The sequence below is a fragment of the Oryctolagus cuniculus genome, chromosome 16, assembly GCF_051225735.1.
Source record: "Oryctolagus cuniculus isolate XC-2025 breed Fujian yellow rabbit chromosome 16, ASM5122573v1, whole genome shotgun sequence".
Lineage (NCBI taxonomy): Eukaryota > Metazoa > Chordata > Mammalia > Lagomorpha > Leporidae > Oryctolagus > Oryctolagus cuniculus.
Genome location: NC_142882.1, coordinates 57874403 through 57888370, shown reverse-complemented (window position 1 = coordinate 57888370; position 13968 = coordinate 57874403). Strand labels below are relative to the sequence as shown.

The 13968-nt window shown below is 44.9% G+C and overlaps 1 protein-coding gene and 1 long non-coding RNA gene across 13 annotated transcripts in view; one reads left to right on the top strand and one right to left on the bottom strand.

Moving 5' to 3' along the window:
* Positions 1–13968, bottom strand: part of PLEKHA8 (pleckstrin homology domain containing A8) — a 57843-nt gene that overhangs the window by 26292 nt on the left and 17583 nt on the right. For all 4 annotated transcript variants that reach the window (XM_002713663.6, XM_089316063.1, XM_089316064.1 and 1 more), the window contains exons 2-6: positions 8294–8410; positions 6369–6524; positions 4501–4625; positions 951–1109; positions 2–42 (exon numbers count right to left, since the gene is read on the bottom strand). In XM_002713663.6, the coding sequence (XP_002713709.1) occupies positions 2–42; positions 951–1109; positions 4501–4625; positions 6369–6524; positions 8294–8410 (598 nt within the window). The remainder of the gene's footprint in view (position 1; positions 43–950; positions 1110–4500; positions 4626–6368; positions 6525–8293; positions 8411–13968) is intronic.
* The window catches only part of LOC103349437 (uncharacterized), a 93190-nt gene that overhangs the window by 62772 nt on the left and 16450 nt on the right, over positions 1–13968 (top strand). For 8 of the 9 annotated variants that reach the window (XR_016222997.1, XR_016222996.1, XR_016222993.1 and 5 more), the window contains 2 exons: positions 8308–8520; positions 9391–9496. This is a non-coding gene — a long non-coding RNA (uncharacterized LOC103349437). The remainder of the gene's footprint in view (positions 1–8307; positions 8521–9390; positions 9497–13968) is intronic. The other variant, XR_011383127.2, reaches the window with a different exon arrangement.

The window sequence follows — 13968 nt, the reverse complement described above, 5'->3', positions numbered from 1 at the left end:
CCTGTCCAATGAATTATGAATCGGTATAATAGGATGTTTCATCTTTAAAAAAAGCAAAGAAATGAAAGTTTACATGTTAAACCTCCAAGAGAGCACATTTAGAATTTTATCACATATGAAAATAATAAATATGATCACGACATACACTGCCCTACTCCATAGGAACAATTTTCCTCCCAAAAGGGAGGCACTGATTCCAAGTGGCCCTTCTTATTTATTGAAATAAGGGTACCCAAGTTTGCAAGGAAAACAAAGGGTCTCTTGAAAGACCTAATTAACACAGCCAAACTCTTGGTGTTTGGCAGCTGTAATTTGTTACGATCACCAAACATTAATAAATAGCAAATTATGATGCAACATTGTATCAACTTTAGAGGCATCGAGGTAAAACTTGATTATTTCAACATAGAATAAGGCTAAAATGGGGGTATATATAGGAGCCAGAGCTCTTAGTCAACCTAGGGAGCCAGAGAGAAGAGACAGTCTTGGAGGAGGAATGAGAGCTAAGTAGGTAAAGAGTACTTAGAAGGACATTCCTGGAACTGGGAAATGACTAAGGTGTGGGAGGAGCCATAAGCAATTAACAAGTGTAGGGCAGGAAATGACAGGGAAGGAGCTAGGAGATTGTGGCTTTAATTTAGAGGAAATGAAGGGGTTATCAAAAGGTTTAGGGGAAGTGGTATTATTTACACTGCGTTAGCTTCCTGAAGGGTCAGGGTGACGGCTGCTGCAATTCTAGACAAGGCTCACTGTACCAGGCTGAAAAGAAAAGGATACACTGAAGACAACATCAGGCAGTAAAACTGCCAGAAAGAACTGCCTGGATATGAGGGCATGTATATAAGTGGACACAAAGCCATGTCCTCTTTAAAGTGTCTTTATCAGTCACCAAAAGGAGTTTCTCTTTCACTTTATTACATCCTGTGGAGTGAGACCGAGCAGGGCTTTACCTTGCTGGACTTGAGCACGGCCAGCTGAGGTGATCCTGGGGGAGTGCGATAGAGCAGCTCAGAGGTGAAGGCTGCGTTTGCAATCTGCATGCACTCTTCCAAGGTCTTCAGGAAAGTATTGCAGGTTGACTTCAGCAGAGTTCCCACATCGACTCCCTCCTACAAAACACCCAGAGTAGAAGTCTCTCTTACCTTGCTGAAAGAAAAAAAGCTCCTAACTGTGGAAAGTCCTTAGAGGTGTTTACATATTTTGCTGGACAAGTATGTATGATATTATAAAAGAAAAACACAATTCAGCCCAATTAATCCATTAACCATGGGGCAGAATTATGGTGTACTGGTTTAAGCTGCCACCTGAGATGCCGGCATCTCATATGGGCACTAGGTCAAGTCCCGGCTGTTCCACTTCTGATCCAGCTCCCTGCTAATGCCTGGGAAAGCAGCAGGCTCCTGATGCTTGGCCCCTGACACCCACTTGGGAGACTCAGAAGTTGTTCCTGGCTCCTGGTTTCAGCTTGGCCCAGCCCTGGACGCCGCAGACATCTGGGGAGTCAATCAGCAGATAGACGATCTCTCTGTCTCCCTTTGAAATCAATCAATCAATCTTAACCATGCACAAGGCTTGCCCTCACTCCAACCCTTCAGACTCAGCCACTGCCTCAGCTCAACAACACTGTGTAACTAGCACTGACCAAATGTCGGGCATAGAGCTCTCATACAGCTTTCAGTCAATCACACATCATTTGCTTTCAGTACAGACAAGCTTACAGGGTTTCGGCAACAGGAAATGTCTTTGCTTTGTCCAAGTTACTTGTTCAGGGTGCTCTCTCTGGCTATTGGTATTGCTAAGTTGCACAGGAAACAGAGGTCACACCCTGACTACACAGTGAGGAGACCACATCTTAGTGGCTTCTCTCCTTCCTCAAGTTTCTAACAAACTCTCAAGCAACACCACTGGTCCTTGAACACACCTCTCATTAGGAAGTCTGTAAGGCACTTAAGCATTTCTCTTTCTTGAATTAAATTGTTGGTTTGAGGGCCAGTGTTGTGGCACAGTAAGATAAGCTGCTGTTTGGGATGCTGGCATCCCTTCTCAGAGTGCTGGTTGGAGTCCTGGTTTCTGCGCTTCTGATCGAGACCCCTGCTAATGCACCTGGGAAAGCAGAAGATGGCCCAAGTGCTTGGGCCCCTGCACCAGTGTGGGAGACCCAGACAGAGCTCCAGGCTCCTGGCGTAAGCCTGGCCCAGCCCTGACTATTGTGGCCATTTTGGGAGTAAACCAGTGGATAGAAGATCTTTCTCTTTCTCTGTTGTTCTGTCTTTCAAATCAAGCAATCAATACATCTTTTTTTTTTTTTTTAAAGCTTTTCTTTTTAAAATAACCAGTGCTGTATTCACATTTTCCCTTTTTTCTAGACCAAGGCTTCTCTAGCTTGGCACTACTGATGTTTTGGGCTGGTTGGTTTTTCAGGAGCGTGTGTGCATGGTGGGGGGCAGGGCTAGCTCTCCAGTCCATTCTAAGATGTCCTTGTCCTCTACCCACTAAATGCAAGTGGCATTTCTTCAATGACAACCAAGAGTGTCCTCAGATGTTTTCAAATGTCTCCTGGGGCACACATTTGTGCTGAGTTGAGAACTGCTGCTGTATACCGTAAACCTTTGTAAGAGCAGAGCTGAAATACACTTCTGGCTCTCCGTGCCTTTGCTCCCCCTCTACCAACAGTGCCTTATACACAATAGGCAGCTGTTGAATGGATAAGAGAGACCAAAAGGAAGTGATTAAAGGTGATTAAAGTGAGTTAAACCACCTTTATCTAAAAAAAAAAAAAAAAAAAAAAAGCAAACCTCGAAGCACTATGCTACTGGCAGCATAGCTATGAAAATGAATTAATACCATTTACTATACCTGCAGATTTTCCAAGTTGCAGGCACTGTCTGTCTAACTTCTTTGGGAGCAGAGACCCTCTCTCGTTAACATGAGTCATGCAATACATAGCCTAACATCAGAGAGACCCTCTAACGTTTTATTTTTTAGAATAACAACTTTATTAATGTTATAAAACTAAACCTCGCCAATGATGAAGAGAACAAAAGTTGTATCTCCTTCTTTGCAAGCACAACAATTACTGCAGTGAAATAAGACCAGGCTTATCAGAGGAGGCAGATATCGAGACTCAAGGTTGGCATTTTAGCAGCCACACCCATGAAAACCTGTAACACAAGTAGGATTTAATTTTTTTTTATTTTTTTATTTTTTGACAGGCAGAGTGGACAGTGAGAGAGAGAGACAGAGAGAAAGGTCTTCCTTTGCCGTTGGTTCACCCTCCAATGGACGCCGCGGCCAGCGCGCTGCGGCCGGCGCACCGCGCTGATCCGATGGCAGGAGCCAGGAGCCAGGTGCTTTTCCTGGTCTCCCATGGGGTGCAGGGCCCAAGCACCTGGGCCATCCTCCACTGCACTCCCTGGCCACAGCAGAGAGCTGGCCTGGAAGAGGGGCAACCGGGACAGAATCCGGCGCCCCAACCGGGACTAGAACCCGGTGTGCCGGCGCCGCTAGGCGGAGGATTAGCCTAGTGAGCTGCGGCGCCGGCCCAGGATTTTATTTTTAAAAAGTAATGCAGGGGGGCCAGCACTGTGGCTTAGTGGGTTAATGCCCTGGCCTGCAGCGCTGGCATCCCATATGCGTGCCGGTTCTAGTCCCAGCTGGTCCACTTCCAATCCAGCTCTCTACTGTGGCCTGGGAAGGCAATGGAGGATGGCCCAATTCCTTGGACTCCTGCACCCATGTGGGAGACCTGGAGGAAGCTCCTGGCTCCTGGCTTCAGATCGGCACAGCTCCAGCTATTGCGGCCAACTGGGGAGTGAACCAATGGAAGGAAGACCTCTCTCTCTCCGTCTCTCTCTTGCTCGCTCTCCTTTGTGTAACTCTGTCAAGTAAATAAATAAATCTTAAAAAAAAAAAAAAAGTAATGCAGGGGCCAGCACTGTGGCATAGTGGGTAAAGTCACTGCCCGCAATGCCAGCATCTCATACAGGCATCGATTCATGTCCTGGCTGCTCCACTTCTGACAATCCAGCTCCCTGCTTATGATCTGGGAGAAGCAGCAGAAGACAGCCCAAGTGCCTGGGCCCTTGCTACCCATGTGGGAGACCTGAAAGAAGCTCCTGGCACCTGGCTTTGGCTTGGCCCAGCCCTGGCTACTGCAGCCATCTGGGGAGTGAACCAGCAGATGGAAGATGTCTTTCTCTGTCTCTACCTCTCTGTAACTATTTCAAATAACAAAGTAAATAAATAAATAGTGATGCAAACTGGAGAGAAACACACCTTAACATGTCTGTTATCAATTAATTCCAAATCCATACAAAAAGGAAAACTACAGGCTTCCATATGCTGAAATGCACCCATTTCTTTGTTGAGGCTTGTTACTTTTGTTCTCAACAAAAAATTCCAAGATAGGGATTATGTGACAATAGGCAACACCTGTTAGCAATCAGGTGTTACTTTTCATGGGTAATATTAATAATTTTTATTACTAAAATAGGATTTTACCTCAGAATTGGATACACCAGTTGTGGTCACTTCTTTTGTTTTATCTACTTGCTGAACAAGGAGGTCACAGTAGAGTCTTAGTTCTGACATTTTGGTTTTCAAGTTTTCAGTGTTTTCAGCAAATTCTAAATAACAAAAATGATGTTAATGTAGTTATAAGAATGAATAACCAATTTCCTAGTTAGTATTTGAGACAGAAGTAGAATATAAGGGGGCTTCAAAAAGCTCATGAAAGCTGTGTATTATCTTTTAATTCCTCCTTCTATGAACATTTTGAAATTGTCTCGTATATAATCTATGGCCAAAGTCAGATGTTGAGAGTATAGGCTACACATGTGATATTGGTGAAGATATGAGAACAAGAAAAACAGAAAAAGGATATTTTCAGTCTTTTGAAGTCTTTTTAATTTTAAAAAATTTTGACATAAAAATTGTATACTTTGATGAGGTACAATTTATGTGATGTCTTGATGCATGTATACATTGTGTAATGTCCAATCAGGTAAATATATCTAACTCTTCATTTAACCTTGCTTTATCACAAAAACACCCAAAATCCTATCATGGGTTTTTTTTTTTTAAATAGAGAAGTACACAGTACATTTATGTTATCTATAATCACCCTGCTGGGCCACAGAACCCCAGAACTTCTTACTCCTATCTAGCTACAGCTTAGTACCCATTAATCAACCATTCCCCAACTTGTCCCTCCCCTTCCCAACCTCTAATAACCACCATTCCATTTTTAATGCAATAATATGTTTCCTGTAATCACCAGTAGGGAAGAAGCAAGTGACATTCCCTCTGACCCACTCCTGTCAACGCTGGGGCAGAGTCAAGGGCTGTGTTTTGCTCTCTGGGGTCAGAGCTTCTACCACTGCAGCGCTCTGCTCAGACCCAGGTACCACCTGGGTCTGTAGTCGTCCAGGTACCACCACGAGCACCCTTGTTATTTTGCTGAGAACTGAGTCAGCTGCTGTCAGTCCAGGAGAATGGAACCCAGTCATCATTGGCAGGGCACTCCAGGCACCTTGGGACAGGGAGCTGTCACAATTACCACCACCTGTCTCTTTCCCCATGAGAATGCTGCACATCACCACCTGCTCTGAGTCAAAGCTGACAGCTTCCAGAACTTGTTCCTGATTTAGTGTCAAAAACAGCCAATGCAGAGACCCTTTTCCCAGGTCTCCTTGGACAGTTAGGCACAACTGTTGTGAGAACACTCCCATCCACCACTACACTCTAGCCAAGCCAATCTCTTCAGGTACAGACAGGGCTGTGGGGCTGGGTCAGCAGCAACTAGGGCCAGCTCAGAGAGAAGTGGTGCAGTGGTTCTCAGGAGACCTGATGGTATTGAGCACTAAGTAGCAGCAAACCAATAATTACATATCCATCCCACCTTAGGTAAGGGAGGGGAGAGGAAGGTGGCACTGTAGAAAACACTGCCACTCAAGGCATCTCTGTTCAGCTATTTTCAACTAAGCTCAGGTCAGTGTTGTGCCACACTGGGTGCTAGACCGTTTCACAGATCTAATCCTCACGGTAATCTCTCTAAGGACTTTAAAGATGAAGTAACTGAAGCTCAGAGAGGCAAAGTGACCTATGCCAGAGTTACATAGCCAGTAAATGAAAAAGACATCATTTGAACCCAGTTGTGTCTGGCACCAGAGCCTGTACTCTTTCTACTGTGATATGCTAAGAAAGCAGAGTTAGATATGGACCGTGTTTTAAATTCTGCTAAGAATCACAGCACTGGCATGATATAAACAGCTGGCTAGGTAGTCACAAGCAAAATAACAAATAAGGGAACCTAGAGATGCCAACTGGTGATTTCCAGGGTTCCCAGATCAGAGGACATCAGTACTTGCCTTTCTCCTTCTGGGTCCTACTGTCTGTAAGGCAAGCCTTGGCTGACCCCAGGGCCACCAGCCAACGCTGTCTCTCAGCCACGCTTCTGGCCTTCAGGTAGAAATACTGTTCCCCAGGAATTATCAGGTCCATGCGCGTGTTATCTACAGAATGAACTGAGACAAGACAGAGGGAGGTCAGAGACCAGGAGAGGCCCTAGCTGAGTAGCTTCCAACCCGCTCACGGTCTTGAGCTCGACTGAGCCAGCCACTGTGAGTGTCCACCCAGAGAAAAGAGAATGCCAGCCCTAACCACCTCTCCTAGTTCACACAGATTTGTGTGTGTTTATCTCTTCTTGGACACCTTTGCTAACTGACAGGAGAAAAATTCTGCCATTGGCTATAAGGCATCACCGAGACTGGCTCAAAGAATAACCACCACCAATTGAACTTTTGTTTGAAACTGATCTTTAATCAGAATAAACAGGGACTCTCAGCCAACGTCAAGGCTCACTAGGCTAATCCTCTGCCTGTGGCGCCAGAACCCCAGGTTCTAGTCCCCGGTCTGGGCAGCAGTTCTGTCCTGTTGCCCCTCTTCCAGTCCAGCTCTCTGCTGTGGCCCGGGAGTGCAGTGGAGGATGGCCCAATCCTTAGGCCCTGCACCCGCATGGGAGACTAGGAGGAAGCACCTGGCTCCTGGCTTCGGATCAGAGCAGTGTGCCAGCCGTGGTGGCCATTTGTGGGGTGAACCAACAGAAGGAAGACCTTTTTCTCTGTCTCTCTAACTCTGCCTATCAAAAAAAAAAAAAAAAAAAAAAGAGGGACTCTCTCCTTTGGCTTTTGTGTGCAGGCAGTATGCTGCTCTGAGGCCATTAGGGTTTGCATGCTTCTCGGGTCTGGATGCAATTTGTCCCTAAGGGTGCATGTGTTGGAAACTCGTTCCTCGGTATAGTGATGTGAAGAGGTAAGGGGGACTCTGCCATCTGTAAGAATTCATATAGTTTTTGTGGGACCCTGGTTAGTGCTTAGGAGAGGGCTGTTTTAAAAGAGCAAGACTGGCCCCTCCCCGGTCTCTCTGGCTTCCTTTTCACCAGGTGATCTCTGGCTCTCACAATGTCCTCCTCCACACTGTGATGCAGCCAGTGGGCTAAGCCCCAGGCTCTCTGGACTTTCAGCCTCCAAAACTATGAGCCAAATAAACCTAATTTCTTTCTAAGTACCCAGACTCAGGCACTTTTTATGGTAAAAAAAAAAAAAAAACACAGACAAATGTAACTCATGCCAATAAGCAAGGATACGTTCTTTATCTTGTTGGATTTATTAGGAAACAACCAAGAATACAGTATTTTCCTTCTACTTCCCGTGACAAATCAGACCCAAAAAGTAAGAATTCCCTCAGAGCCCTTTAGGGGAAGAAGCAGGCCAATCACACTCTGCCTCACTAACTGCCCACCCCAAAATTTAAATTCTCAGTGAATCTGTTTTGCTTCTGAGCCACATCATTGCTCCATGTCTCTAGATTCCAAATAGGTTAGAGAACCAAGAAGTACTTCTATTTATAGTTCCGGTGGGTTTTGACTTGTTGGTAGTGCGGGTGTGTGTGTGTGTGTGTGTGATCTTAATTTTGAAAGCTGTGTTTGGTGTTGTAGTAAAAAGAATTAAGTAAGCTTTGCAAATAGCCACCGGCCCAATGAGCAGGTAACTAAGCCGAGCACTAGCTGAGTAGTGAAGCATACTGCTGTCATTTATTCTGACCACCTCTTAAATAATCTCCTTGGAAAAGTTGGCTACAGTTTTAGGTTCTGTTTGCAAGGCTTTCTTTGTGAATATGATAGTAGTATCCTGATTTCTACTAGGGCAGCAGCAAAGAAAGGCATGCAGAGGCCAATGCTTTCTTATCTTTTAGGGAAACAGAAAAAAACATCTATAATTACTTGACTTCTCACCTTGAATTTCACAGACTGCCATTTGGATGCTCCCTTTGCAACCTTTCCAGGCATCTTCAGGAGAATCGTAGTAGGATAAGATCCCCCCACAGAGAAGGAACCAGCGAGGCTGCCAGCCTGGAAACAGAAGCAAGAGCACTGTCACCACGACTGCTGGCACGGCAGGTGCCGCCCAGGCCCAGCTCCACGGAGCTTCATATCGCAAAGGAGATTCTAAGAAAAAGCAGGTTAGAAAAGACTTGTTCATCGGTTCTCATTTCTGTGAAAGTAAAACAAACACCGTTGAGGTGTTTTTTTAGTCACGTGAAGCACAGAGTAAGTCGGGATCAGCCGCAAGTATAGTGATGTTCTCTGGGCAACTGGATTGACAGTTGATTTTCATTCTCCTTTTCCCCTAATACAGTACTAGCCATATGTGATTTCTAATTTTTTCCAATCATTTGATTATTGCATCCTGAATGTTATTATTATGACACACTCACCTTTCTCTCTTATTATGACACACTCACCTTTCTCTCACTTATAAGTGCAGAAATAAAGATTACAATTAATGCTCAACAAACATTATGCAAAGTGCTGCTAAGTCTGCCTAGAGTCACATGACCCTTAGGGAACGGTAACTTTGTTGAACTTAGCAGTCAGTATTGATCCACTGAAACAGTCATCTTGATACACTAAGGCTTCACGACATTCACTTCAGTGTTGGAGAACTTCAGGGGAAAAACCACAGACAGCAGAAACAAACATTTTATCCAGTCCTCACATACTTGACCTCAGACCAAGCTTATTTTATGTATTTCTGCCTCTGGGCTTTTGTCCACACTGGCTCTTCTTCACGAAACGTCATCCCTGACTGTGAAAGCCCTGTCAGTTCCCCCCAGTGTCTCTCAAATGCCACAGCCTGCTGGGATACATTTCCGCCAGGGGATTATGCTAGGCTGAAGTAACCACAAAGAAGGTCACTGGGGGCCTTGGGCAGAGGCTGCTCAGGCACAGACATCTGATGGGCCCTTGGAAAATGAGTCACACAAACCAACTGGGCAAGATGTAGACTGATGTCAAATGGTATATATTTCTATTTACTACGTTACATATAGGAAACTACTGCATTTTCCAGAGCACCCCGCGCCCAAGGAAACTACATTTGGGATCAGAAGGCTGAATGGTCAGCACTAAAGCTAAGCAAAGGCGTTAGGTGGGCAGGTAAGGTTTCACTCATTTATTTTCTTAAGATTCATTTATTTATTTGAAAGGCAGAGTTACAGAGAGACAGAAGCAGAGGCAGAGGCAGAGGCAGAGAGAGAGAGGTCTTCCTTCCGCTTGTTCACTCCCCAGATGACCACAACGGTCGGAGCTGTGCCAATCCGAAGCCAGGAACCAGGAGCCAGGAGCCAGGAGCTTCTTTCAGGTCTCCCACATGGGTGCAGGGGCCCAAGGACTTGGGCCATCTTCTACTGCTTTCCCAGGCCACAGCAGAGAGCTGGATCAGAAGTAGAGCAGCTGAGATTCAAACCGGCACCCATATGGGATGTCAGTACTGCAGGCGGCAGCTTTACCTGCTACGCCACAGTGCTGGGCCCCTCATTTATTTTCTTCACTTGATTCGGTTCAGGCCTGCCAGGTACTGCCTTTCATTTCTTTAATCAAAACTGGATAAACACTGATTTTCAACATTCACATTCCAATAATATCTGAACTAGAATGTCCTGCCAAACACCTCTTCTTCATCAAAGATAACTAGTCCTTTTCAAAGCTATGGTTTATGTTCCTTGTGTTACATTTTATATTGGTGACTTCCTTCCCAAGGTACTAGGCCCTTTATTGGATGTCAGGAGCCTTATGGCCCTAACTTCACCCCAGCATGAGTCAATTCTTGGCTGGCAAACCCCTTGGAATGAAGATACAAAATTCTATTTCAGAAAGTGATGCTTCCCATGTAGGCTTCAAATTCTATAGAAACTCACAGCGAAGGCCACTGTTTTTTGCACACACGTTACAACTTGGGAAGCTCAACTGATCATCAGACTATGTCTTGTTGAGTTAGCACTCCCAGAATCAAACATTATTGAGGATGTTTTAGCCATTTGCATCTGATTATACCTATTACTGAAATTGAAGAAATCAGTTTCTGAGAAGTTGAGAAATAGAAGAGGTCTTTGACATCACTGAAGACCAACCAGCTCATTTTACAGAGAAGGAAGCCAACCCCAGACTCACAGACAGAAAACAGCAGAGCTGGGAAGGAAACCATGTCTTTTGATGCTGCTTCTTCTGGCACAAAATGTCCAAAAATTTTGGCTCCTGTTCTCAGAAAGCCATCTTGGTATAGAACAATAGCATCTTTTCACTTATAGCTCAAATCTCATGACTATGGCTGGTGTAAATACTCCCCAAATCCATCATGATTTTTATGTAGAAGGCATTTAAGTTATCTTTAGTTACTGCATTTCATCAAATTTAGGACACATCTCTTTAAGTCAGCATTCTCAAGAATTAACAGTATGTATGTGTGTGTGTGTGTGTATCTCAGAGGTTCATTATAAAGAACTGGCTTATGTGATAAAGGAAGCTAAGTCCCAAGAACTGCAGTCCTATCCATCTTCCTACTTATCTATCTTCTTCTTTTTTTTTTTTTTTTTGACAGGCAGAGTGGACAGTGAGAGAGAGAGAGAGAGAGAGAAAGATCTTCCTTTGCCGTTGGTTCACCCTCCAATGGCTGCTGAGGCCGGCACACCATGCTGATCCGATGGCAGGAGCCAGGTGCTTATCCTGGTCTCCCATGGGGTGCAGGGCCCAAGGACTTGGGCCATCCTCCACTGCACTCCCTGGCCACAGCAGAGAGCTGGCCTGGAAGAGGGGCAACCGGGACAGAATCCGGCACCCCGACGGGGACTAGAACCCGGCATGCCGGCGCCGCAAGGGGAGGATTAGCCTAGTGAGCTGCGGCGCCAGCCCTACTTACCTCTCTTAGATATTTGTTAGAAAGAATTAGATTATGTGATGATGGCCCATGTCCTGTGGTCAGCAAGCTAAAGACCCAGATGAGCCAATGGTATAAATTCCAAGGAAGGCCAATGGCCCAGGTCAAGGCAGTTGGGCAGCCGGAAGTTCTCTCAGTTAACCTTTCTGTTTCAGGCAAGCCTTCCACAGACTGACTCAGGCCCCCCCACATTCGGAAGGGCAATCCACTTGACTTGTTCTCCTAGGTCAAATGTATAGCTCATTCAGAAACTCTCCCATGAACCCACACAGAATAACATTCAACTAAATGTCTGGGTGCACTGTGGCTCAAATTAACCCATAAAATTAACCACCACTTCATCAATATTAAGACATACTGCTGGGGCGGCATTGTGGTATAGTAGGCTAAGCCTCTGCCTGTGGTTCAGCATCCCAAATGGACACCGGTTCATGTCCCAGCTGCTCCTCTTCCAGTCCAGCTCTCTGCTATGGCCTGGGAAAGCAGAAGATGATCCAAGTGCTTGAGCCCCTGCACCCATATGGGAGACCAGGAAGAAGCTTCTGGCTCCTGACTTCAGATCAGCCCAGCTCTGGCCATTGCATTCATTTGGGGAGTGAACCAGCAGATAGAAAAACTTTCTCTCTGTCTCTCCCTCTCTCTGTCTGTAACTCTGCCACTCTGCCTTTCAAATAAACAAATAAAATCTTAAAAAAAAAAAAAAGACACGTTGCATTATGTAACACAAAAAAGAAAAAAAAACCTGATGATTAATCAATGACATGGCACAGATTCTAAGATGCTTCCTGATTTCAAAGTTGTTACAATGGAGAAGGGGAAAGTATTTTAAAATTGAAAAAAATGAATTAAACTAGTTTTATATTACAGGATTCTGGAAAATGTTAGAACAGCAACCACCCCCCTCCCCACGCACACACACAAAGCAGAGCTGCAGTGCATCCTGAAAGTAGCTGGTAAACTATAAGAAGCAACTGCAGTAATACCTTCCCTAAACAGGTTCTGTGTTTCTCCAGGGGAAGTTACCATTATACCAGGGAAGTTCACTTGATCACTCTTTTATCACGTAGCTCGTAGCAACTTCTTACAGCACATAATTCCTGGAGTTTCAGAAGGCACTTGAGACACAGAAGTCTCCTTCCAGTGAGGAGATTCCAATGTAGGGGATAGAGAGTCCCAATTAGCACTGGGACACACTGCTGTTGTTTTTTAAAGTTTTATTTATTTGAAAGGCAGGCAGATAGGGAGGAAAGGGGAGAGAGAGACAATGAGACAGAGAGAGGGTAAGAGCGCTCTTTCATCTGCTGCTTCATTCCACAATGCCTGCAACAGCCAGGGCTGTACTAGGTTAAAACCAGTTCAGAACTCTATCCAGGTCTCCTACATGGGAGGCAGGGCCCTAAGTACTTGAGTCATCGTCCTCTCCCTCACAGAGTGTGCATTATCAGGAAGCTGGATCAGTAATGGAATAACCTGAACTCAAACGAGATACTCTGATTTGATGGGGCAATCAGAAGTAGCAGATTAACCCACTTCACCACACCTGCCACTACACTGCTCTTCTGTAATGTTCAGGGAACACAGCTCAGGAATGATGAATTGGAGTAGAGTCATGGATGATGAACAGGCCATTAATCTCATTTTACATTAATCTGCAGTTATCTTAGATATAACATTCAAGGTAACAAAAAAGGATAGATGATAAAGGGTCTGTACTAAGCTCCCTTTGATTGGCATTAAACTATCTTCCTATCCCAGCCACATCCTCTTTTTTGCCATCCTGTTCTAGAGATGGAATATGGTAACAGCCAAACTCCCTGCTGGAAGAATTAGACAAAAAACAGGGAAGAGTTGTAGCCCATATTAGCTAATACTGTCAGAGATGACAAAGGGCAAAAACAATATTTAAATGTCAATTTCACAAACTTTGTATTATTCAGGATTATTTCACTATAGCAAGTACAACTGGGGCATGGTGGGTTAAGCCACCCCTTGGGGTGCCCACATACCATATCAGAGTGCTTGAGATGGAGTATTCCCTCTGCTTCCCATCCAATTTCTGGCTAATGCACACTCTGGGAGGCAGAAGTTCAAGTGACTGGGTCACTTCCACTCACATGGGAGACCTGGCTCCTGGTTGTCGCCTGGCCCAGCCCTGACTATCATGGGCATTTAGGGATGAAACCAGCAGATGAGAGATTCTCTCCCCTTCTCTCTCTCTCTCTCTCTCTCTCTCTCTCTCTCTCTGTGTGTGTGTGTGTGTGTGTCACTCTGCCTTTCAAATAATAAAAATAAACTTTAAAAAAGTATAATTGGGGGGCCAATGTTGTAGCATGTCAGAAAAACCGCTGCCACCTGCATCCCATATGAGCACCAGTTTGTGTCCTAGCTGTTCCCCTTTTGATCCAACTCCCTGCTAATGTTCCTGGGAAAGCAACTGAAGATGGCACAAGTACTTTGGCCCCTGCCACTCATGTGGAAGACTCAGAAGCAGCTTGCCAGTCCTGGATATTACAACTATATGGGGAGTGAACCAGCAGATGGAAGATCTCTCTCTATGTCTCTCTTCTCCGTAACTCTGCCTTTCAGTAAATAAATAAATCTTGTTTTTTTTTAAAGTATACTTGACAATTTTTTAAAAGATTTATTTATTTATTGGAAAGTCAGAGTTACACGCAGAGAGAAGGAGAGGCACAAA